This window comes from Letharia columbiana, assembly GCF_014066305.1.
Source record: "Letharia columbiana isolate WasteWater2 chromosome Unknown Sc0000010_s0, whole genome shotgun sequence".
Classification (NCBI taxonomy): Eukaryota; Fungi; Ascomycota; class Lecanoromycetes; order Lecanorales; family Parmeliaceae; genus Letharia; species Letharia columbiana.
This window is the reverse complement of record NW_023501047.1, coordinates 1,086,577-1,107,984: the sequence shown is the minus strand read 5'-3', so window position 1 is coordinate 1,107,984 and position 21,408 is coordinate 1,086,577. Positions and strand designations below refer to the sequence as shown.

Here is a 21,408-nt window from a genome sequence, read left to right as displayed (position 1 = left end):
CTACCAAAATGAATGCGCTTTTCCTTTCCTCTGGGTATATGCATCCAAGCACACGAGGACTGCAACAGTCGACTTTTTCCCTATGTATTCACCCTCTGATAGAAAAGAATGTATGCGACTTTGTTGTCCTTGACGGACGCCCGATGAACAGGAGTCATCTTTCCAGATGAAATCTTGGGTATCTCATTCCCATTAGCAACCCCTGACCACTTCTTGCCGACTGAAGACGAAGTCGAGGCCACGCCATTGACCTGACTCCATCCTTTCTCCGCCTGCTTCTGCTCCTCTTCTTCCGCTGCAAACTGTTCATAAACGTTGCTGCTCTGATGCTGACCGTTTTTGTGCTGCTCCAGCGCAGCAGCTAGAACTTTAGGATCCTCTTCGCTCCCGCCTTCCGCCACATCTTCGCTTCGAATTCGCCTTATGACCGTGTCATCGAGTCGAATCCACTCCCGTCCCTCTTGCCGCCGCACGTCGACAGTGTAGTGACCTCCGCTAGCATTCTTCCCGTGATGATATACAACACTAATGAGACGATATTTTGGCAAGCCTCCATGAGCGAGCAAACCTCCCCTTTTGTGTTGCGGGAAGACCTCCTTCGGAATCTCAAGGTCCAAGGGGTAGCCCACTTTCTTCCAAATCTTCTGAGTTCCGCCACTACTGTCGTACTGAAAGCGCTTCAGATGAAGGATGAGCACTTGTGGCAGAGTTTCAACGGTGACCTGTTTGGTGGCCGTTGAACCTGGGCCCCTCGGTGAGTTGAAATCGCCATGAAGCGTTTCTGGCTTAGTCAACCCTTTCAATGCGTCTATGATATTGCTGACGTGCGGTGCGCCAATGTCAAGCTGTAAGGGCTGGTATGGTTCCAGTGTGACCGAGTTCTTCATGCCTGGTACACGCAATTCTGAGCGAAGTTTTCCACCGAAGATCTTGGTAACCGGTGATTCAGTGGCAATCGCTCCTGATGATCTAGTAATGGCAGCTCTCTGCTTCGGTCCAACTTCCTGCCAAACCCCATCATCTATTGCATGAGGATCAGTAGATTCGCTGGTCGGGGATGTCACTCCGTTAGTAGGAGTTGACGCTCCAGAGGACATTTTCGCATTGGGTGATCTCATCGCCCGACTGCACTCATCATGCATCTCTTCCAGAATGAAGCCGAGGAACTCTTCTGCGTCTTGCTGGTGTCCACGCTGATGGAGGTCAGTAAATGTCTTGGCGATCCAAGATAAGCAAAAGACTTACTCGCATAGACGAGAATCGAGGTAGTCGGCGAATGACCTCGTACACGAACTCTGGAATGAAAGCTACGCCATATTGCTCAAGCTCATTTTCTTTCAGACGCATCCGAAGCTGGTCAACAGAAGCTGCTGCATCGATGACAGGGAATTCACGCATGAACATAATCCTGAGAATAGGTCAATACTACTCAGCTGAAACATGGCTTCACTACTGGCTTACATGGCGTCCATGAGTGGAGTATCACTTTTGAAGCTATGTGCCGCTTGTCTTCCGATTTTCTCGAGAAAATTGTAGAATGGTATACAAAAAACAAGGACCTGCAGAATCTATTGGACTGATTAGAGGCGTTTAAAAATACCGAGGAGCAACTAGGACTTACAGAATTCATGTAGCACATGTTGCCAGTATTAACAAGGCCTCTCGGCTCCAGGAAAGCTATTTTCGCATTCTCGTTATTCTCCTTCACGCTGTATGAGCTAAGGGCGTCGGCCAAAGACCCGGCTTTGGTTGGGGTAAAGCCGTTGGTCTGAGCTGCGGAGTCACTAGGAGCTTGATCTGTTCTAGCTGTAGTGTTCTGTCCCATAGTTCGAACGAGGTCTGCCCAAGACTTTGGTGCGGCTTTAACAGGAGGCAAAGTTACAGTCTCTGCAGACTTGGCCGGGTCTTCGCTCCCCTCCGCATTGACTTTAGCAGCAGTCTCGACAGCATTGGCGAGGTGATCAGCGTTCGCTGGTACGCCATTCATTACATCGGAAGCGGCACTAGCTGAGGCTCGCTTGGATGGCCGCGAGGCTAATGGAAGGTTTGGGACCGCAGGCACTATAGGAAGTAAAGGGATGCTCGGTCGACTTGAGGCATTCATCTTTGGAGTAATTTCAGAGGAAGGAGTGGTCGGCTGGGTAGACAGAGCTTCTGATGGAGGTTGTGATGTCAAGGGGGTCTCAAAAACAGGAGGGTCGCGTAAGGATTCTTGCATGGGAGGTGGAGCTTCGACAGCTAACATAGCTTCGTCAGGTACAGTCTCAGCATCGCCGATGGATGCTCGACGAGAAGGAAGCTCAACAGGAACGCTTGATGACTGCGGAGCGGGCGTTTTTCTTCTTCTTCGAGATGCTCTAGAAGGGAAGGCGCCTTCGAATGATTGCCAAGGAAGAGGTGGGTAAAAAGGAGTCCGTTGAGACGGCTGTGGCACGGATGGAGGTGGTGGAGGTGTCGGAGGAGCACGGTACGGGTTCGACACAGTCATGGGTGTGGATGAAGGTACGTGTACGGACGTGTTGGACGAAGATGGTGAGAGCATGCCTTGGACCGAACGTATCGAAGATGATGAGGGGGCTTGTTGTGATGATGGACGCATAGGTGGCAGGTGTGGTGGTATTGGATAGGGTGTTATCGAAGGATATTGCTGGTAGCCCCTTCCCATGGACATGGGTACTGGATAGGGCGTCCATTGCTGCGGAGGCCGCTGGTAATGGACAGGGTATTGATATTGATAGCCTTGGTAGTATGGCGGCTGCTGCGGAGGATGAGGGGAAGGGGCGTAGGGAGCATTGTGCCCAGGTCGGCCATTGGAAAGAGGTATAGCTGGCTGCACCTGTGGTAACATGGGTTGCTGAGAGTTCATGGCCGTGTGCCCCAGAGGGGGACGTAGAACGACTCTCCGCGCGCAACAATCTCTTTTCTAAGTCAACATGGCATATGCCGTGCGGCATTGAGATGTCATTGTGGAAGCGGTAAAGCAGGAGGTATGCCTATACGTGCCTTTCGCAGAAGATATCTGGGATAGTCTTGCGAGCAGGCGTCAAACAATGATGGTCGAGGCTATCGTTTGCTGGACGGTATTATCTACTTAGGTTATTTTCCGTCTATCCAAACCGCCAAGCACCAAACGGCGCTAGGCTAGACCTCGACTGCGAGTCATCTTGCCCCTCCACCCTACCAACAACAACGTCCCTTTTGGGGCCTGTACACCCCATAAGACACACAGATGAAAGTGCGTTCAATACTTGTTCCTGTATATCTCATACCTTGTACATAAATCACATTCGGGCCCTACTAGGACCTCAACTGAACGCGATGTCAGCAAACTCGTCGGTCTCTCTGGCTTCAAAGAACGCGTGCAATCCATCCCAGACGCCTTCGCCTTCACAATCGCAAAGCGGGTCTTCCATTGGGATCGAGGGTCATACACAGCGCCGGATTGGTGGTTCGGGAAGCTTCGGCATAGGATCGACGTCGCGGTCCATATCCTCCACTGCGAGGAACAACCAGCCCCTGAAGAAACAACACAAAGGCCAAAGGCGGCCCAGGCTTGCGGATGAGGATGCTGCTGCTGAATCCGTGAGCCAGACCCCACGTTCCTGAGACAGAAATGTTACAGACGCCGACTGACACCTCGTGATGGATAGGCGGCCATGCAGTCTACCAATAGTCGGAAAGGACGGACTTCGATAACCCATTTGATGAACTTCACTTTACCCCCTCGACCTCAGTCTTACCAACCTCATCACTTCGGTCGCAACACAAGACGAAACCCCACTTGGGGGCTGGGATCTGGCTATCATGCTGAGGATAAGGCCAAGTAGGCAGATCTTCCGTGCACATGTGGTTGAAATTCGACGCTCATAAACAGCAAGATACATACATGCCAACTACCGCTTCATTGTCAATCCGAACGGGGCTTACCAAGCCCAAGGCGTGGACGCAGATGTGCATTTAGACTGGAGTAACGTTTTGCAGATCCTTGTTTCTGCTCAATCACAATCAACCAATTGTCCCATATGCTTGTCGACCCCGGTGGCTCCTCGAATGGCCAAATGTGGGCATATTTTCTGTCTACCATGCCTGATTCGATTCATGCACTCGTCTGATGATACCGGCCCAACACCTGAGAAGAAAGCAAGATGGAAAAAGTGTCCCATTTGTTGGGACAGTATATACATCTCGGAGACTCGGCCTGTCCGATGGTTCACTGGACAAGAGGGAGAGCGACCCCGAGAAGGGGCCGATGTTGTGCTTAGACTGATAATGCGGCAGCCTGGAAGTACGCTTGCTTTGCCTCGAGACGGGGCTGAATCTTTGGAAAAAGCTGAAGACATCCCTTGGTACTTTGCTGCGGAGGTCATGGACTACGCACGTGTGATGAAAGGGAGCGAGGAATATGTGACTGACCAGTACGACGAGGAAATTGAGGCGCTGCAGCAGCAAGAGAAAGAGGACGAGCTCATGTTTGGGGAGGAAACTCAATGGACAAAGAAGGCTGTGTCATCCATTTTGGAAGCTAAAGAGAGAGTTAAGGGCATCGGCAATCCTCCGAGTGCGCCCAAGCAGCCCAGCGAAAGGAAACCACGGCGCCCACTACTCGACTTCGTTAGAAGCAGTGATGGCACGAGTGTCCACGATTTCTATTCAATACAACATGCTACAAAGTCTGGTCAATCTCTGTCTGGAAGCTCCGTTGGTCCACAAAGTCGGTCTGGTTCTTCATTGGATCCGTCGCCGACAGCCACATCAACCAGCCAGAGTAACGAAAGGACATCTTCGGCAACAGTGTCTACTGAGTCCCAGAGTTCAGCTACTTCTCGCTCACAACCTCTAGCATCAAGCACTGACCAAGCGTCGTCGTCGCGCTTCCGAGACAGATCTGGCGCTGCCTCTCGTCATGCCCACAACGATCCACCTTTCTTCTTCTATGAGGCTCTTATGCACTACTACTTATCCCCCCTTGATATTCGCATTCTGAAAGCTGCGTTCGGAGATTATTCTTCTTTTCCTACAACCATACTTCCACGAGTAGAGCGGGTCTCCACAGGACATATCATCGACGATGAGCTTCGACGGCGCGCAAAATACCTCGCACATCTCCCTCATGGATGCGAGGTCGGATTCCTCGAATGTAATTGGACCGACGTTGTAAGTCCGGAAGTCCTCGAGGGATTTGCGGTTGAGATCGAGCGACGACGGAAGAAGAATCGGGAAAAGGAATTCCGTGAAGAGAAGGAACGTATAAGAGCAGAGAAAGAGGAGGACGACAAAAGATGGGCCGCTGCAAGAAGGCGACGCCCTATCCCATCCCATGATCTTATCACCGAATCCGATTTCCAGCCACTACCTGATGCGTCAGCTATAGACCTCGCAGCAGCCTCCTCATCACCACCTTGGTCCTCGTCAAGGACTCAAGGTGGCTCTGGATTTGCCTCTTTAGCGTCCCCATCTACCAGCCCTGTTGCCTCCAAGACTGTATGGGGCACAAGAATGATTGTGCCCACGTCACCAGACATGCCTGCAGTTCGGGACGAGCATGAGCCGTCAGAGAACGATGGCTGGCTTCAGGGATGGGAGCGAGATCTTTTACAAGAAGAGGATTTGGTTGCTCAGGTTGAAGCAAGTAGTCTCGAAGCCAGCAGTTCCAACCAAGCATTCCCAAATGCGAGCAACAAGAAGAAAAAGGGCAAGAAGATCACGTTAATGTCTACGAATGTGCGCAGGGGCGCATAGTGACAAAGTGTTAGTTGACACCATTTTCGGAGGACATTTTGGGTGTATATAGGTATTAATTGCATATCAAGCAATTCACTTGTAAATTTCTCCTTCAATTTTGTGCCTTTGAGCGGACTCAGAAGTATCACTTTTGGACCAAGCCTTATTCATATGATACTTGACAGGTATTTGTGTTACCGTGACGATACAAACACGAGCACTTTGATAAAGGTACATTACCCGAAACTTTCTATTGTTGTCGTTGTTACCAGATTCATATGTTTTATACCTTGGAATAGAGTAAGTAGGTAGTCGGAAGTACTCAGTACAATCCAGAAGTGAGTCCTTTGATAGAGCGAGGACACCAATAATTTCTTCCACTTAGCCGGATATCGGTTAATCTATTGGTGTCCTTACTCTATCAAAGAACTCACTTCTGGATTATACGAGTAGATGACCATGTCCATCAATGACGATGTTTTAGCGGCGGAGCTTGCTCCGCACGCCTCTCTCCCTGTTAAGAAATAAATCGCGTTCCACAACGTTTATAATTTATTCCTATGCCCATTCTTATGTATTACTTTCATTCTTCTGCCAAACACAAGTAGAGGTCAACCTGTTAGTTTTCATGCTAATCGCTATATTCAGCCACCCTTCGTACTGAGACTGGGATAGGGGACCGTAACATCAGTATGACATTGACGCGTTCTCAATTGGGAGAAACCCCTAAGTACGATCCCATTGCACCACTGCATTAGTACAGGCTGATCGCACGTCATCCTCTTATCATAACTTGTTTCTTGAGTCGGCGACTGACTATCTTCTAGGAAGACAGAGCGTCCTGGCTACGTTGAAACGCCCACGCGACGATCCAAGGCTCGGAAGTCCACAGCAAGGGATGGAAGCTCAGAGGTCTCTCCAGATGCTATGCAAAAAAGGGGTGACAATAAGGCCGCTAGCAAAACGAAACAGGTAAACGGAAGCGCAAACCTCAATGGGAGCGCGAATGGACATGCAAAATCCTCTCAGAAAGGCAAAGACCCTCGCATTGACTACACTGGACACTTTGAATTCGGCGGATCATGGGGCGTCACTGCCATGATGATTGGCTTCCCTCTCTTGATGTGGTATATGTGGATTGGAGCGACATATTACGATGGCCACCTTCCGCTGCCGAAGCAAGGAGAGAGCAAATTAGAATTCGTCACATATCTGGTCGGCTTGGTCTACGACGGTGCTTTCCCAAAAATGAAGGCCTGGATCTTGTACTGGGGCTTCTTGCTCTTCCAAGCCGCATGTTATCTCTATCTACCGGGTATCTACTCGGCTGGCAAACCATTGGAACATGAAGGGGGCAAGAGCTTGAAATATTATTGCTCGGGACAGTGGTCCTGGTATACGACCATTGTCACTGCTGCAGTACTACATGTCTCTGGAATTTTCAAGCTTTATACCATTATTGACGAGTTTGGACCGCTCATGTCCGTTGCCATCATCTCTGGATTCATCGTCTCCATTGTGGCCTACGTTTCCGCCTTGTACCGAGGCGCTGAGCACAGGATGACCGGATATCACGTCTATGACTTCTTCATGGGCGCAGAGTTGAACCCAAGGATGTTCGGATGGTTGGACTTTAAGATGTTCTTCGAAGTCAGGTTGCCATGGTATATCCTCTTCTTGGTATCATGCGGCGCCGCAGCACGTCAATATGAGCGGTACGGTTACGTGTCTGGTGAAGTGGGCTTTCTCATCATGGCCCACTTCTTATATGCGAACGCCTGCTCCAAGGCAGAGGAATCGATCGTCACCACGTGGTAGGCATGGCCCTAATATCGACATTAGCATCTTGCTAATTCGGATGATAGGGACATGTACTACGAGAAATGGGGCTTCATGCTTATCTTCTGGAATCTTGCTGGTGTACCGCTCAGCTATTGCCACTGCTCAATCTACCTAGCCAACCATTCACCTTCGGATTACCACTGGAATTCTATTGCTCTGACTCTTCTTTACATCTCTTACCTGTTCGTCTATTGGGTTTGGGACACCGCCAATGCGCAAAAGAATCGATTCAGACAATGGGAACGCGGTACTCTTTCTAGCAGAAAGACATTCCCCCAACTGCCATGGCAAGACCTCGATAACCCAAAAACTATTCCGACCGATCAGGGTGTCGCTCTTCTGGCAGACGGCTGGTGTATGTTGATCGTTTGTGGTGTTTAGAAAGTATACTAATCAGCTTAACAGATGGAAAGGCTCGCAAAATCCACTACACTTGTGATCTGTACTTTGTGGGTGGCTTCTCATTCTCAGCGCCCGGTTTCGCTGACAGGACATGCTAGGCATTGATGTGGGGCCTCGTCACTGGCTTTAATAGCCCATTTCCTTGGTTCTACGCTGCGTTCTTCACCCCGATGATTCTGCATCGAGCCTACAGAGATATCCAGAAATGTTCTGCCAAGTACGGTGATGCTTGGAAAGAGTATGAACGACAAGTTCCTTATCTATTCATTCCAGTAAGTTGTCCTCCACCTTACAGATGGCGCCTCTGGCTGACCGCTTCTAGTATGTTTTTTAGATACCCTTCTATGACTATATAGCACGCAATAGTGTTCAATTGATAAAATTTGATTGTGTTCTGTTTTAAGCAAAGATGCTGACGGATCCGAATTGATAAGAAACTCCACATATTCCTCATGAGCCACCTAACAGCGGACGAGGATACTGTCCAGAAGACGTCTGCATGGTCCATACTTTACTTCGTTTAGTATGTCAAATGCTCATTGGCGGTTTCTCCTTCAGCTACTCTGGAAGGGATTGAAGGCGAAGGTACAATATCTTTTGGTAAGGAAAGCCAACTCCTCCAAACATTGGTCAGCGGCACAAGCACCTTTGGATTGCCATATGGAGATGTCTCGAAAGGCAGAAAATGTGCTATCGGAGAGCTCTATGGTGGGGCTCTGCGGAAGGAAACCGCTTTGACGCAGAAACGCGGGTCAACAACCGTCTTCTCTTTCACGTTGATATTTCAACTTGACAGAACCACTCAACAGCTACTTATTGTCGAAATCGTACCATGTTGATCCACGAAACCCACCAAGATGTGGAGACTTCCGCAGATGGCAAAGGAAGCATGCGTACCGACCCCCCCACCCTTCGTTCCTACGTATCACACATCTATTAAACAATTTCAGGCATATACCTCTACCACCCCGTCATCCCCGGCTTTTCCCAAGCCAAATTCCCCGGCGTCGTCATCTTCAGCGAAATCTACCAAGGCCCGCTTCCCTTCCTCTCCAACCCCCAACCCTTCAACTGACCCAAAACCCCCAGTGACCGGTCCCGTCGCCCGCTTCGCCCGCCAAATGGCCGGCCACGGCTACATAGTCGCCGCCCCCTCCTCCTACCACGAATTCACGGGCCCGGAACCCCTCGCCTACGACGTCCGAGGCACCGACGATGGAAACAGGTACAAAATCGAAAAGGTCCGCCCCGTCCCCACCCGGTCCCTGCAACCGGCGGCACGCCCCCGACTGACTCCCGACTGCGCTCAGAAAGTGCACGCGTACGACGAAGACGCCGCTCTCGCCGTCACGGCCCTCCTCTCCCTCCCCTCCTGCAACGGCCGCGTCGGCACAACGGGCATGTGCTTGGGCGGGCATTTGGCATTCCGCTGCGCATTCGACAAGCGCGTCGCCGCCGCCGTGTGCTACTTCGCCACGGACATACACTCCAAGACCCTCGGCGCCGGCGGAGACGACAGCCTGGAGCGCGTGGGCGACATCGAGGGCGAGCTCGTGATGGTGAGTCTTTGTTTTCGCCGAAGCGAGTTTGTCGCCCTTTTGTGCCTCTCGGGCCCGCAATCGGACGCCGGATGGTGGTTGATTGATTGATTGATGGAGGGTGCGTGCAGATATTCGGCAAGAAAGACAACCACGTCCCGCCCGCCGGCAGGGATTTGATCCGGAAGACGTTGCATGAGGAGGGCGTCTGCTTCTCCTTTTACGAGGTGGCGCACGCCCAGCACGCGTTTATACGGGACGAGTTGAGCAAGGGGCGGTACGATCCGTTCGTGTCGAAGGTTTGCTTCGAGATGTTGTTGGAGGTGTTTGGGAGGGCGTTGAGGGCTGATCTGGGGCCGAGGGATGGCGGGCGGGAGAAGGTTGAAGATGTTTGTTAAGTGTGATACCTCGATAACCCTTATCTGCTTGTTCATAGATCCGATTGCGTCTCGATGATGCAACGGAAACTTGTGTCCGATTTGAAAAGGCTTTCTCCTACTTGAGCATGAATATCCTGACTCCGTCCACGTGCAGGATCTTGGTGTTTTCAACGTCCATCGCCCATTGCATCTGTCCAACATCATGGGTCGTTGGCGGCCAAAATGTATGTGAAGCTTAGGTACTCTCGGCGAACAGCCTATTGCGTGTAGCAATTCCCAAAAGCCTTTGAGATAGAACACGTTGATTACCTACATGGATATCCCCACTCCACCCCCCAACAACCCAACGAAGTGCGGGATTCAGCGAGCACCACGTCGAGTTAAAGGTCCGGTCAACAACCCGTTGGTAACCATGGCAGCGGTTAGATATAAGCGAGGAAGCATAACTTGGTGGTACGGTATTGGAAGTGACCCTTCAAAAGATTTGGGACTCGAATCCTGGAAGCAGGAACTAAGTAGGCCGATATTGGTGTACTGTTTCAAACCGGCTTAGAGCTCAATCTTCCAAGCATGCTCAACTTCCATCCCATCCATCAGCCCGGTAACTTTACCGAACTCCTCAAACCTTGGCGTCCTCGAGAGCTCGCACACTAGTCCATCCTGCAAACGGCACCACTTCCTCCCTTTTGCCCTCATCCTCTTTCTCTATGCGCCAAACATGATTTATACCATGCGATGTCGCTTTTTGCTGGGTGACCACTCCTAATAAGCGCTTCGCGGAATGGGTCATTATGTTGTAGATCTCTCTGTGTCCAGGGTTGACAGATTGGCGGACAATTGATATGGCGGGCGCGTGGAGTGATAGAGATGATTGAGGAAGGTCGATGTGGAAGAGGTATCCGACGGCTCCTTGGTCTTTGCGAAGGTTGAGAAGGTTCTGGTCCGCGGGTGATGGGATGAAGTCTCTCCAGTGTCATTCGGAAGGGTCCCAGGCGCCAGTGATGTAGATGAAAATTTGGTCTTCGATCTGTGAGAGGAAGTAGAGTAACTGGTGTGCGTATGATTCGAGGACCCTTTTTGCGCGGGCGAGGTTTCGTAAAAGCCTCTGATCTGCGAGGCTGAAATTAGGGAGCAGCGTTGGTAAAGCAAGCGTGGTGAACGCCACGTTGGGCAAATCCTGAAATGATTTCGGTTGCAGAAAGGTAGCGAAGAGTTTCATGGATGTGAACGAGAAGCTTCTACCTTCCTCATTCAGCCAGCCCCATTTCGAAATGGAGTCAGCCTGCGTCTGGAACACAGGCGATTGCAGCTCGACACTTTGCTCGGGTCTGTCGCTTTGGTCCGTTGGAGAATGTCGTCGTCAGATCTCACTCTTCCCACTGTATTTCCGATGCAAAGCCCTCATAATCGAAACAGCCCCAGACTTGTAGCCCCCGCCGAAAATCGCATGATGATTCAGGTGATGATACCTACTCTCAGATTAGCTTCATCCTCGCAGGCCTTCTGATCACACTTACAGTTCGTATAAATTGACCCGATCCTCATACTCGTCCACCGGCTCCGTCTTAGGACAAATTTGATGATACTCCTGCAGAAAGCTTCCCCCAAACCCCCCGAACATCCTCATTATCCCCAACTCATACTCGCTATGGGCATAGCAAGCACTCGGATCAAAAACGACGTCTTCGACAGCCCCTTTGCCACCTATTCTTCCTCTTCCCTTATTCCCGCTCCACAAATCGCCGTGAACCACGACAGGGTTGATTCCCTTCCCACTGTTTAGGTGTTTGTCTCCTATGAGTCTCGGCACGGTCTCTGCGACCGTCTTTTCTACCAGAGAGCGAAGGGTAGGGTCCTTCCCGTTCGTGCGTTCGCTTTTCTTCAGAATTGCCAGGAGACGATGTTGGGCGTAGAAATCGGCCCAGGACTCTGTGTAGTCGTTGGGCTGTTCTGTGTCGCCGCAGCAGGCTGTAAAGGGGCGCGTCAGGAGAATTTGATAGTTGCATGATGCTTCCACTTACTCGGCACCGGAAAGCCAAAGACAGGTTTCTGAAAGCCTTCTGGAATCGGAGCAGCCGTGGTGTGCAGCTTCGCCAACTTCGCCGCCAATGACATCCCAGACCCCTTTTCGCTCCCCAACGACGTTCCACTCATATCCAGAAAATCCGTGACCAAGAATGCACCCCCTACAGCGTCCTCAAGGGGCCCGTGTGCGAAGCTGGCAGGGCATAGTGATGGCACCATGTGAATCGCATTAAGCGAGGCGTGTTCACCTGCAAACATGACTTCGGCGTCTTTGCCTTTGCCCGTCTTCATGAAGAAGTGCTTTTCAGTGCCATCTTCCAGCGTCGTGGTAATCTTCGCAGTGGTCGAAAACCCGGATCCTCCGTGTCTGGCAACTGTTGTTCTGACTGGGTCGAGGCTCAATGCCTTGATGACTGCAGAGTCGATTTTCATTTTGCTGGTATGAATGTCTACGAGGCAATTGAGAAATATTAAGAGTGTACCTCTGTACAAAAGGAGATCATTTGAAACGAGAGGAATGCATAGTCTACGTCATAATAATTTATCGATAGTAATTCTAACCCTAACCCTAGCCCTACAAAGCTGCCAAAGGCACATGTTATCATCGTATTTCTGACAGGATAGTAATCGTAGAACTCGAAAGCACGGAAAGAAGATAATATCTAAGAGTTGTTTCGTTGGAAAAGTCAACCGTCAAGGCAAGCTATGATGAACAAAGCGAAACAATGTATGATATACAACAAGAGTGCATCACAGTCAAAGTCGTGGAATCGTCGAACCCAATGATCGTTCTTGCTCACGTTAGTCATACAGTATGTACATTGCTGGAAAAGCACCCTTCGAAACGAGTGCACAAACGCCAAACGAACGAGCTAAATGCAGCACGATATTTGGCTGTCATCAGAACCGCAATGGCGTCACATGCGTCCTGAGGAAATGTACCCTCAGCGTCCGGGAAGCTGTAAGAGCAGCAACCACTCTATTGCCGTAGCAGGGTCGACATTTGATTTTTGGCAGTCCGTGCACGCTCTCGACAATCCAGATCAGCATCCTGCTCCATAAGCTCGAGCTTCTCAGATACCCCAAGCTTCGTCAACTCGCGAGCCCGCGCCTTGCAATTCATGTTGTCAGATGCGTCATCGATCCAGGTAAGGTTGATGACAATCCACAAGCAGCAAGCGCGGACTTCCTTGCTTGGGTGGCTGAAGAGTGGGACAATAAGCTTCAAGAGCTCTGTCTGCGAGATGAGCAGTTGGCGTTGGCGTGTACTCCCTGCAGCGATGTGGACAATGATGTAGCACACAGAGACAACAATGCCAGTCTGTGGTTGGACATGCCGCACTCCGTTTTCAGATGATCTTCGTTCGCGATTGAAGGCGTTGAACACTCTGGGTCTCAGCTTCGCGGCCAGTAGCTCGAAAATTTTATCCTGACCAAGTTCTCTGAAGATGTGCTCGATCATATCGGAAGCACCTGATCCGCAGATGAGGTTTCGAATGAAGTCCAGACCTTGCTGCTGTATCGCCAGCTCGTCTGTGAGCACCGGCTGTGAGGAGGGTCGCCTACCTGTCAGACCTGCGGTCTCCGAGATTGGGCCGCGGCCACTGCTCGAATGCGAAAACAGTTTTCGATCCAGCTCTGCTCTGCTCAAAGCTCCGATGCTGTCGGCCATCTTGAGGTCTTCCTCACCATCCTCCTCAACATCTTGACTAGACTCTCGGGAATCTTCTTCAACCGCGTTGAGTAGGTCCACTTGCTCGCCAGCGGCGTTGGGAGTACTCATCCTAATTGGAGTCGACGAACCATCCTCGCGATCTCCACTCCTCGACGTCATGCCGTGATTTGAAGCCTCGACGTCATTGTTGACTATTTGCTTTAACCAGCCAGGTCCAAGCTCCTCTAGGCAGCTCATCTTGATAGCGTTCGATGCCTCAAGCACAACATGCTTAAGCGCCCATACTGAGTTTAGACGCAGTTTTGCATCCATCGAATGAGCATGCTCGCACAAGATCTTCAATGCACCAGCTTCCATGATAGCCTAGCATTTGGTCAGCGGATAAGTTGGAAGAAATATTAGGATACAGAGATAAGAACCTCTCGCATGGGGCTAAATTGGAGGACGAGATTAGTCACAACGGCAGTTGCTGCAATCTGGAGCTCCATGTCTTGGCACTTGATCAAAACAAAGAGAGGGGCTGGAAGACCAGCATCCATGAGGCTCGTCCTCAATGTACTGACTGATCTTGACAAGGCCCTGGCTGCTCCACAAGCAGCCAAAATAGCATATTTGCAGTTTCCTGTGAACGCTCTTCGATACCGCGAAGTCCCCTCGGCCTGGCCATCGGCTTGCGCAACAGTCTCACTCTCTTCCGGTTTCAGAGTCTTGATGACAAAGGGTACGACTCCATTGTCTATAATCAATCTCCTGTAATCGTCCTTTTCCGAGGCAATAGCAGCAAGAGCGGTAAGTACCGATTCCCTCAGCCTCATCACGTGATAAGCTGTAGCTGACAGTCCAGCAGAACCAAGCTTTGAGCCGTCATCTCGGCCCTCAGAATGTCTAGAAGTAGATGACTCCGGCGTCCACATAGCCACTGAAGAATTGGCTGGCATCTCATCGTATGACTCCTTGAGAAGCTGAGACAGCTTCTTAATAGCTCCAGCATCAGCTGCCGCCTTTTGTATCTCCAAGCTATTCACTGCGAGCATAGCCAAGACCGAAGGAGCTTGCTCCTTAACGAGCCTGTCAGGAGAAGCAATGAGGCTGGTGTCGTAGGTATTTGAAGCGTCTGAGGTCCTCGAATCTTTGTCCAGCATGCGTACAAGCGAAGGTACAAGTAGGAGCGCAAATGCTGCCTCTCGGCCGCGTTTCGTCAATCCGTGCTGGTACAGGATTGCGAGGACCCGAGCGGCCGTCAATCCCGTTACTTCATTCTCTATTCTAGCAATATACAGCAACCATCCGATCAGAGTGCTCTCCTCTTCTTCTATGAATTCGAGTCCTTGGCTCTGAATGACTTCAATAGCAGAGCTAAAACTTCTCGACATCTGGGTTTGCTTACTCGAGGACCCAAGAGCCCCAAGAGGAGGGAAGCTGGAATTTGGCGCCAAGGAGCTCCGAAAATGGGTGCTTGGAAGGGGAGGTATCAGAACATCAATGGCGTTGGGAGGTGTCTGGCGGGCATTGAACATGTTGGAAGCATTAGGACCCCAAACGGTGGGCTTCTTTTCAAATGATGAAGTGACATCCGCGTCAGGTTTTTGGAATACAGAAGCGAAGGCTGGCGCGTTCAGGAACTGTATAGCTCTGGGTTTTGAGTGTTGAATAATAGCTCCAATAGCTTGCAATATTGGTGATATCCTCGATCTTGAGGTTGCGGGAGCAATATCGCCGATATATTTGGATCCTCCATTACCAGTGTTGAGAGAACATCCGGTAGTCACGACGAAGGATGCCAGCCTGACTGCAAGGGCTTCCAAGACCCCGGTCTGAGCCAGCATTGCCTGATGGTGCTCGTCTGGACATGTTTTACTTATCAGCGCCGCTGTCAGAGCAATCTGTTGTTGAACTACTAACGAAGGCGACGTCTGTAGTAACAAATTCGCTATGGTTGGCAGATGCTGTTCCGTATACAGTAAGTTGAGCAAGCCATCCTCACTTGTACCATGATCTGAATAGGATAGGGAGAGCGAATCGGCCACAGCATTGAGAGATCTCAAGGCATTTAATACCAGGAGAGGTGAAGACTCTGCGGGCGAGAGTAGGGCGAGCAAGGGGGATATGACAAGTCCAGCAAAGATAGGCGAGACGTAACCTGGACCGCCTGTTGGCCATTGCAATGTCAGAATTGAATCCGCGAGAAGCTTCGAGAGAGCAGCTGTTCCCTACTGACCATGTGCCAAGCTACCGACAATGATGATTGCTTGGAGTCGAGCTTCCTCCTCGTCGCTTCTGCCACCCCTCTGCTTGGACTGATTGGTACTGCTGTTGACATCTCGGTGCCTTCTCTTCCCATTTCCTTTGTGCGTATTCAAGATACGCGCTATAGGCGCCAGCACCCCGAGACCAACCCACATCTCCTTCTTCTGCTCGTGTCCAATGACTTCATTTTTGAGAGCCCGTAATGCTGCAACTTGACTGGCGGGGGAAGAAGCACTTCGTAGCTCAGATAGGATAGGAGGGGTCGATGGTCGTGTCATGCCTAGGGCAGTGCAGGAGCGTCAGGTGCGGATGGGATAGGCTTGCCGAGTATGAAGGGTCATAGAATATGGGGGTGTAAGTCGATCAAAACGTAATAATAAATCGCTGCAAGCGCAATGAATGTGCAGTGAGTCAAATTAGTAGTTGGGGATGATGCCCAGCGGCGGAAAGTGCAGAAGCGTGACCGGGAAATTTAGGATAGGCCGTGAAATTGGCTGCCGCCAGATCTGATCCAGATGGTCCTGCAGCTTTGATCAACGAATCTGCGCAGCTTGACCCAGGTATATATTTTATTTGCGCCAGAGGTTATCAAACCACGTCGAGTGCATAACGTAGATGTACTTTTACACCAGTAAATTGTAGACGAAGTTGACATACTCAACAACGCTAATCTCTGTAGGGTTAGCGGAATCCGGGGTAAATCCGACTTGCCGAAACCATCTGTCTCTCTTTATCCCAAACGACTTATATAAGAAAAGAAGTCTTTGTCTGCGACTACCTGCACATGTATACTCTCTATCTGACGGACATCCACCTTGCGTTGCTACATTTGAAAGCAGCCCTTTTGCTGAGAATACTGAGCAGTTGTTCAACAGCGAAGTGCTCATTTTCTTTTTCTCCTTCCGTGACCCGTTACAAGGTTCAATTCAACAAAGTTCAGTGAAGTTGTCATTGCTCGAATTCTCTTTGATCTGATCGCTTTGCACGTGGGCCTCTTCATGCTAGTCATTGGGTACGGTAATCATCCGACCTGATCGTTTTGCCGGGCGGCTAACATGGGTCGCTATGATAATCTTGCGGCTCTTTCTCTCCAGATCAACATCTGAAACACAAACAATTTCCTTGTCACTGTGGTACTGGTGTCTATATTTTCTTCCTTCGCATTCAACGGCAGCCCCTCGGTAAATGCGGAACACGGTTCGCCTGTCGTTAGACATTATGTCTGCGGTGCGCTTCCCGCAATGCTCAAGCTTTTGCGGGGAGACAATCTGGGGTACATGTCAAGGAGCTCTCCAAACAGTTGACGAAAGGTCGAAGACGTTGCGCAAGGCTACAGCGGAAGAGAGGTCTATTAAGTTGCCACCTGGAGATGTATATAATAAGTGGATGTGCTAGATATGTGGATCTTGGTCGTCTGAACAGCATACAGTAGTCTTTCTCTGCCCTTTCCTTGATCTCTTCAGGTATTAGAACAATCATGATAGTCTGAACATCAACCCTTGACTTTGAGATTTATTCTCTTGCGCCGCAGAGAGAGAAAGCGTTTTCATCCGATTCTTCAACTACCCTAGAGTTTGATACCTTAGATAATGCCAAGCCCCACTAACGGCATGCGGCCCACGGGTATCCGCCGGCGTCAGCATCACCCACCGCCTTACTCTGGCCAGGCACGACATTATTACTCCAACGGCTCGTGGTACAATCCATACGCTGCTAGAGAATCCTGCTACTCCGACTTCGTCCCTTGTACATACGACGAACGCACCTTGCTCACTCGCCTCTACAAGTATGCGCGTGACTTCCTCGCCCAGACGAACGGCACTTTCTTACAGCGGAGTCCTCTCTCCAACGCCAGTGGCAGTAGTGGCAGTAGTGGCGACGGCCACTCCACCTCTGATATTGAGATGATAACCTCCTCTCCCTCGCCAACGATCCACGCCAGCAGCACCACATCATGTTCTCCACGATCTTCCTACGATGGAACATTTCGCTTTCCCTCCTCACACTCCCCACGTCCGTTCATTAAACCGCCTTCGCCAGCAGCTTTTCCACGGCACGTCTCTCAGTCGCCTACGGTGACCGCAAACCCGCATAAAAGATATCTATCCACACCTTCCACAAAGAATGCTACAGTAGATGCAGGTACACAATACTCTCCTCCCTCCGCGCCAATGCCCGATCCTCCCAGAAAGGCGGGCAAGCGGCGTGGTACTCCCAGTCCACCACGACCAGCACTGCCACCACCGGAGCCCGCTTTGGAACCGCAACTGCCGTCCAAGCGTGCTGCTGAAGCCGTCGCAGATCCACAAATTGCTTCGGTATCCTCAACTACACTTGCGAAATCTTCTTCGTCCTCACAAGGCTCCTCACCAAAACGTGCCCGCCACCTCAGACCCAGGGTGAAGCTCATGCCGTTGCAGTATGAAACCTGCGATGTGAAAGATCTGGTACTTCTGATTAGCAACATGCTCCTCGAGCTAATCAAATTCAATGACGAAATCCCACTGAAAGATGGCCGGCTGACCAGATTCCACTCTCGAGCCCCTCCCGGCATTGGCGTCAAAGACTATTTACAACGACTGACGACACACGCTACGCTCTCCCCACCAATATTGTTGAGTATGGTATACTATATCGACCGCTTATGCGCCCTCTACCCCGCTTTTACTATTTCATCCCTTACAGTCCATCGATTCCTCATCACAAGCGCTACGGTAGCAAGCAAAGGGCTTAGCGACAGTTTCTGGACAAACAACACATATGCTCGAGTAGGCGGTGTGAGTTTGAAGGAATTGGCCTTGCTGGAACTGGAGTTCTTGTGGAGGGTGGAGTGGAGGATTGTACCGAAGCCGGAGGTGCTGGTCGACTACTATCGAAGCTTGGTCGAAAGGAGTGAGGGATTCAAGATCGAGGAAGAGTCGGCGAGCGATAAATCCTCGTCCAAATCCTCGTCAAGTGAAGAAGAGATGGATGTCGTGGACAAAAAGGAGGACAAGGAGAAAGGCGAAGAGGAAGCTCAGAAATGATACCTATTGATTCCAAGAAAGTACGGGGCCTTTGACTAGGAAGCGAAGCTCGGGCGTGGGTGAAGGCCCAATACGAGAGCCATTGTACATAGGTCATGGAGTATCGCGGCAGTCCAGGTCACAGAGCCATGGCGGTGAGTGGGATTTCGAAATCCAATTGATAAATACAATACTGAAACTTGTTCATCTTGTCTTAATGCTCCTACTATTGATCGACTACCTGATCGGACAAAAATCTCCATGATTCGTTCAACGTAAAGACGTAGAACTACATACCCCTGGAAAAAAGGACCGTGAGAAGTCCACGGCTATAGCGAAGAAGAGGGTATCATGTCCGAAAAATCCGCCAGCGTTCCCCCTAAAGCTCTACACAAGTCAATCGCCCTCCCTACATCCTTCCCCCAAAATAACCATATGTACCGAAGCCGCATAAGCCATCCGAACCGCACATGCCACACACCTGCCCATTTCGGAGTCAGCAAGACTTCGTCGAAGCAGAAAACTCAAGTCGAGCAAGGTTGGGAAACATTATGAGTAACTTTTCCCCCAAGCCATGTCCTGGGACTCAACCATGATATAGACCGGTGGGGAGGGGAAAACGCTCCAAAAAGTGCACTTACGTCTCCCCGCCAGTCGCCACGACGGCCGAAAACCCAATATGCGAAGCCCACGCTCTGGCCAAGACCTCATTATCCTCCACCCCGTACGCCTCCACCACAAGGATGGACTCGGGTCCCGGCATCTTCTTGCCCTTGGCGTCCGCACCGCTCGAGCCCGTAGAGCTAGAGGCACAGCTGCTGTTCTCGCTGGGTGTCTTCGCATCGACGAAGACGCCGTTCCAGCATCGGAGATCCAGAAGGAGCTCATCCGCTTTGATGGTTCGGTATGCGTAGTCCCAGAACAGAGGATGCTGACCGCGGCAGGGAGGGGCGTAGATGAAGGAGACGTTGTAGCGGAGGCGGATGGGGACGATCTCGTTTGCGATGGCGAAAACGATGGCTGCGTCGTAGGTGGTCGGGTCATCGGCTGAGATTGGAAGGGAGTGCATGTTGAAGGCTAGTTTTTGGACTCTGACGCAGTCGACGATGTTGGTGGAGTCTGGTCGTGGCAGCACGTAGTCGCGGACAGGGTAGCGGTGAGCTGGTGGACCGAGGGGCGCGCTGCGTGCTGCCATTTTTTGCACACGACTCTTGCTCGGTTTGACGGGGACGTCTTCCGTGTGTGTGAGCACTGTCTGAAGTTTGAAGAGATCATCGCTGGGGATGCAGGGACCAACCCAGCCGTGGTCCTGGTTGACGCCTCGCGAAGCCCCCAAGACTTTTCCGACAATGTTCTGGAAGTACCAGTAGGTGCAGCCGCCGTACTGAAAGCCGAAACTGGACTCCATCTTGTCGAAGCCATGGGGCGGGTTGATTATGGTAGGATCGCAGTCGATCAGGCATCTCATCGCTAGCCAACATACGGATGGGCCCGGTAAGATTGTGCCGGTGATCCAGGAAGATGTATGTGCGTTTTGGAATTCGAGAGGGATGCCACCATCGCCGTCCTCTTCGAGCATGGATTCAACATCGTGCATGCCCACCCACTTCATGCTGCGTGCGAAGTTTAGGAGCCTCTCCCTTTGAGCATCTTTGGTGAGAGCTGTGACATGGAAATGGGTAGCAGGTCGCAAAAAACCTTCATCAATCGGCACCAGAGCCATCTTCGACAGCCAGACTTTACTCAATGCGAGGTCCCAAGCGACTTTGTCAGGGACGTGAGAAATCATGGAATGTTCCTGGTCTCCTGCTGCCCGCAAACGAAGGTCGAGTTCAACACTCAGAAGCAACTGTTGCCAGAAGTGCTTTTCCACGTCGACGTCCTCTGTGTCGTAATAATTTGCTAGTACCTGAGATGTGGGCTCGCGAAAATCGATCCAACTAGGGTTGCTCAATGCAGCGATGAGAACCATAATCTGCCTCGCCAGCTGCGGAGGTGCTCCTTTCTGCCAGAGAGGGTCATAGACAAGTTGTGTGCACAGGAATTCCTCTGCAATCTCGATCTAGACCCCGGTACCTATCAGTGTCTCTCGAATCAGTGAGGGGTTCCCTCTAGCTTACGTCCTTGTCCCAGCCATTCCTCATCAAGTAGTGCAGGCGCTGTAGCACGAGCAAGTTGTCCGTGGCGCGAGGCTGAATTTCATACTTGGGCAAGCGGTCCGGATGCCGAGGACAGCTGATCGCGTTTACGTAGCGATTGAGTGTGACTGTTCCTGGTAGCGCGCCAAAACATTGCTCCATGCTGGGCTTTTCGAGCGGCTGGCCACTCAACACAAGCGACGCATCTGCAAGAGTGGCGCTAGGCTGAGGAGAAGCTTCCAAATGCTTTCCAGCAGCTGCAAAGCTCACAGTCGCGTAAAAGCGAGGTTGGCGAATGAGGGTATGATTAGCTTGTAAGAAGAGACCTCCGAAGAAGGCGGCGCCTCTAGAAATTAGCAGCTCAGCTTTTTCTTCAGGAAGCTCAGACTCTCGACTCAAGCTATGAGGTGGCCAGGACATGTTGATTGCTGCGAT

General features: G+C 51.0%; 8 protein-coding genes across 8 annotated transcripts; 4 read left to right on the top strand and 4 right to left on the bottom strand.

Annotated features, from left to right (window-relative positions):
• Positions 1-80: 80 nt before the first annotated feature.
• On the bottom strand, positions 81-2,866 carry HO173_004169 (uncharacterized protein; the record flags this gene model as incomplete). The annotated part of the gene is made up of 4 exons (XM_037306093.1): positions 81-1,193; positions 1,246-1,408; positions 1,462-1,568; positions 1,622-2,866. 4 exons carry the CDS (start codon positions 2,864-2,866, stop codon positions 81-83), a joined length of 2,628 nt encoding a protein of 875 aa, XP_037167286.1.
• Positions 2,867-3,318: 452 nt separating this feature from the next.
• Positions 3,319-5,739, top strand: HO173_004168 (uncharacterized protein; the record flags this gene model as incomplete). The annotated part of the gene is made up of 3 exons (XM_037306092.1): positions 3,319-3,582; positions 3,651-3,823; positions 3,879-5,739. The coding sequence occupies 3 exons, from the start codon at positions 3,319-3,321 to the stop codon at positions 5,737-5,739; spliced, it is 2,298 nt and encodes a 765-aa protein (XP_037167285.1).
• Positions 5,740-6,413: 674 nt separating this feature from the next.
• Positions 6,414-8,299, top strand: HO173_004167 (uncharacterized protein; the record flags this gene model as incomplete). Its single annotated transcript, XM_037306091.1, has 6 exons — positions 6,414-6,451; positions 6,549-7,535; positions 7,587-7,918; positions 7,969-8,012; positions 8,064-8,237; positions 8,288-8,299. 6 exons carry the CDS (start codon positions 6,414-6,416, stop codon positions 8,297-8,299), a joined length of 1,587 nt encoding a protein of 528 aa, XP_037167284.1.
• Positions 8,300-8,797: 498 nt separating this feature from the next.
• Positions 8,798-9,901, top strand: HO173_004166 (uncharacterized protein; the record flags this gene model as incomplete). The annotated part of the gene is made up of 5 exons (XM_037306090.1): positions 8,798-8,858; positions 8,916-8,999; positions 9,055-9,206; positions 9,276-9,524; positions 9,635-9,901. The coding sequence occupies 5 exons, from the start codon at positions 8,798-8,800 to the stop codon at positions 9,899-9,901; spliced, it is 813 nt and encodes a 270-aa protein (XP_037167283.1).
• Positions 9,902-11,243: 1,342 nt separating this feature from the next.
• On the bottom strand, positions 11,244-12,340 carry HO173_004165 (uncharacterized protein; the record flags this gene model as incomplete). The annotated part of the gene is made up of 3 exons (XM_037306089.1): positions 11,244-11,352; positions 11,401-11,851; positions 11,905-12,340. The coding sequence occupies 3 exons, from the start codon at positions 12,338-12,340 to the stop codon at positions 11,244-11,246; spliced, it is 996 nt and encodes a 331-aa protein (XP_037167282.1).
• Positions 12,341-12,887: 547 nt separating this feature from the next.
• On the bottom strand, positions 12,888-16,108 carry HO173_004164 (uncharacterized protein; the record flags this gene model as incomplete). The annotated part of the gene is made up of 3 exons (XM_037306088.1): positions 12,888-13,946; positions 14,003-15,732; positions 15,802-16,108. 3 exons carry the CDS (start codon positions 16,106-16,108, stop codon positions 12,888-12,890), a joined length of 3,096 nt encoding a protein of 1,031 aa, XP_037167281.1.
• A 1,332-nt stretch (positions 16,109-17,440) lies between these two features.
• On the top strand, positions 17,441-18,856 carry HO173_004163 (uncharacterized protein; the record flags this gene model as incomplete). Its single annotated transcript, XM_037306087.1, has 1 exon — positions 17,441-18,856. One exon carries the CDS (start codon positions 17,441-17,443, stop codon positions 18,854-18,856), a length of 1,416 nt encoding a protein of 471 aa, XP_037167280.1.
• A 375-nt stretch (positions 18,857-19,231) lies between these two features.
• On the bottom strand, positions 19,232-21,393 carry HO173_004162 (uncharacterized protein; the record flags this gene model as incomplete). The annotated part of the gene is made up of 3 exons (XM_037306086.1): positions 19,232-19,316; positions 19,477-20,897; positions 20,956-21,393. 3 exons carry the CDS (start codon positions 21,391-21,393, stop codon positions 19,232-19,234), a joined length of 1,944 nt encoding a protein of 647 aa, XP_037167279.1.
• Between the last annotated feature and the right edge of the window lie 15 nt (positions 21,394-21,408).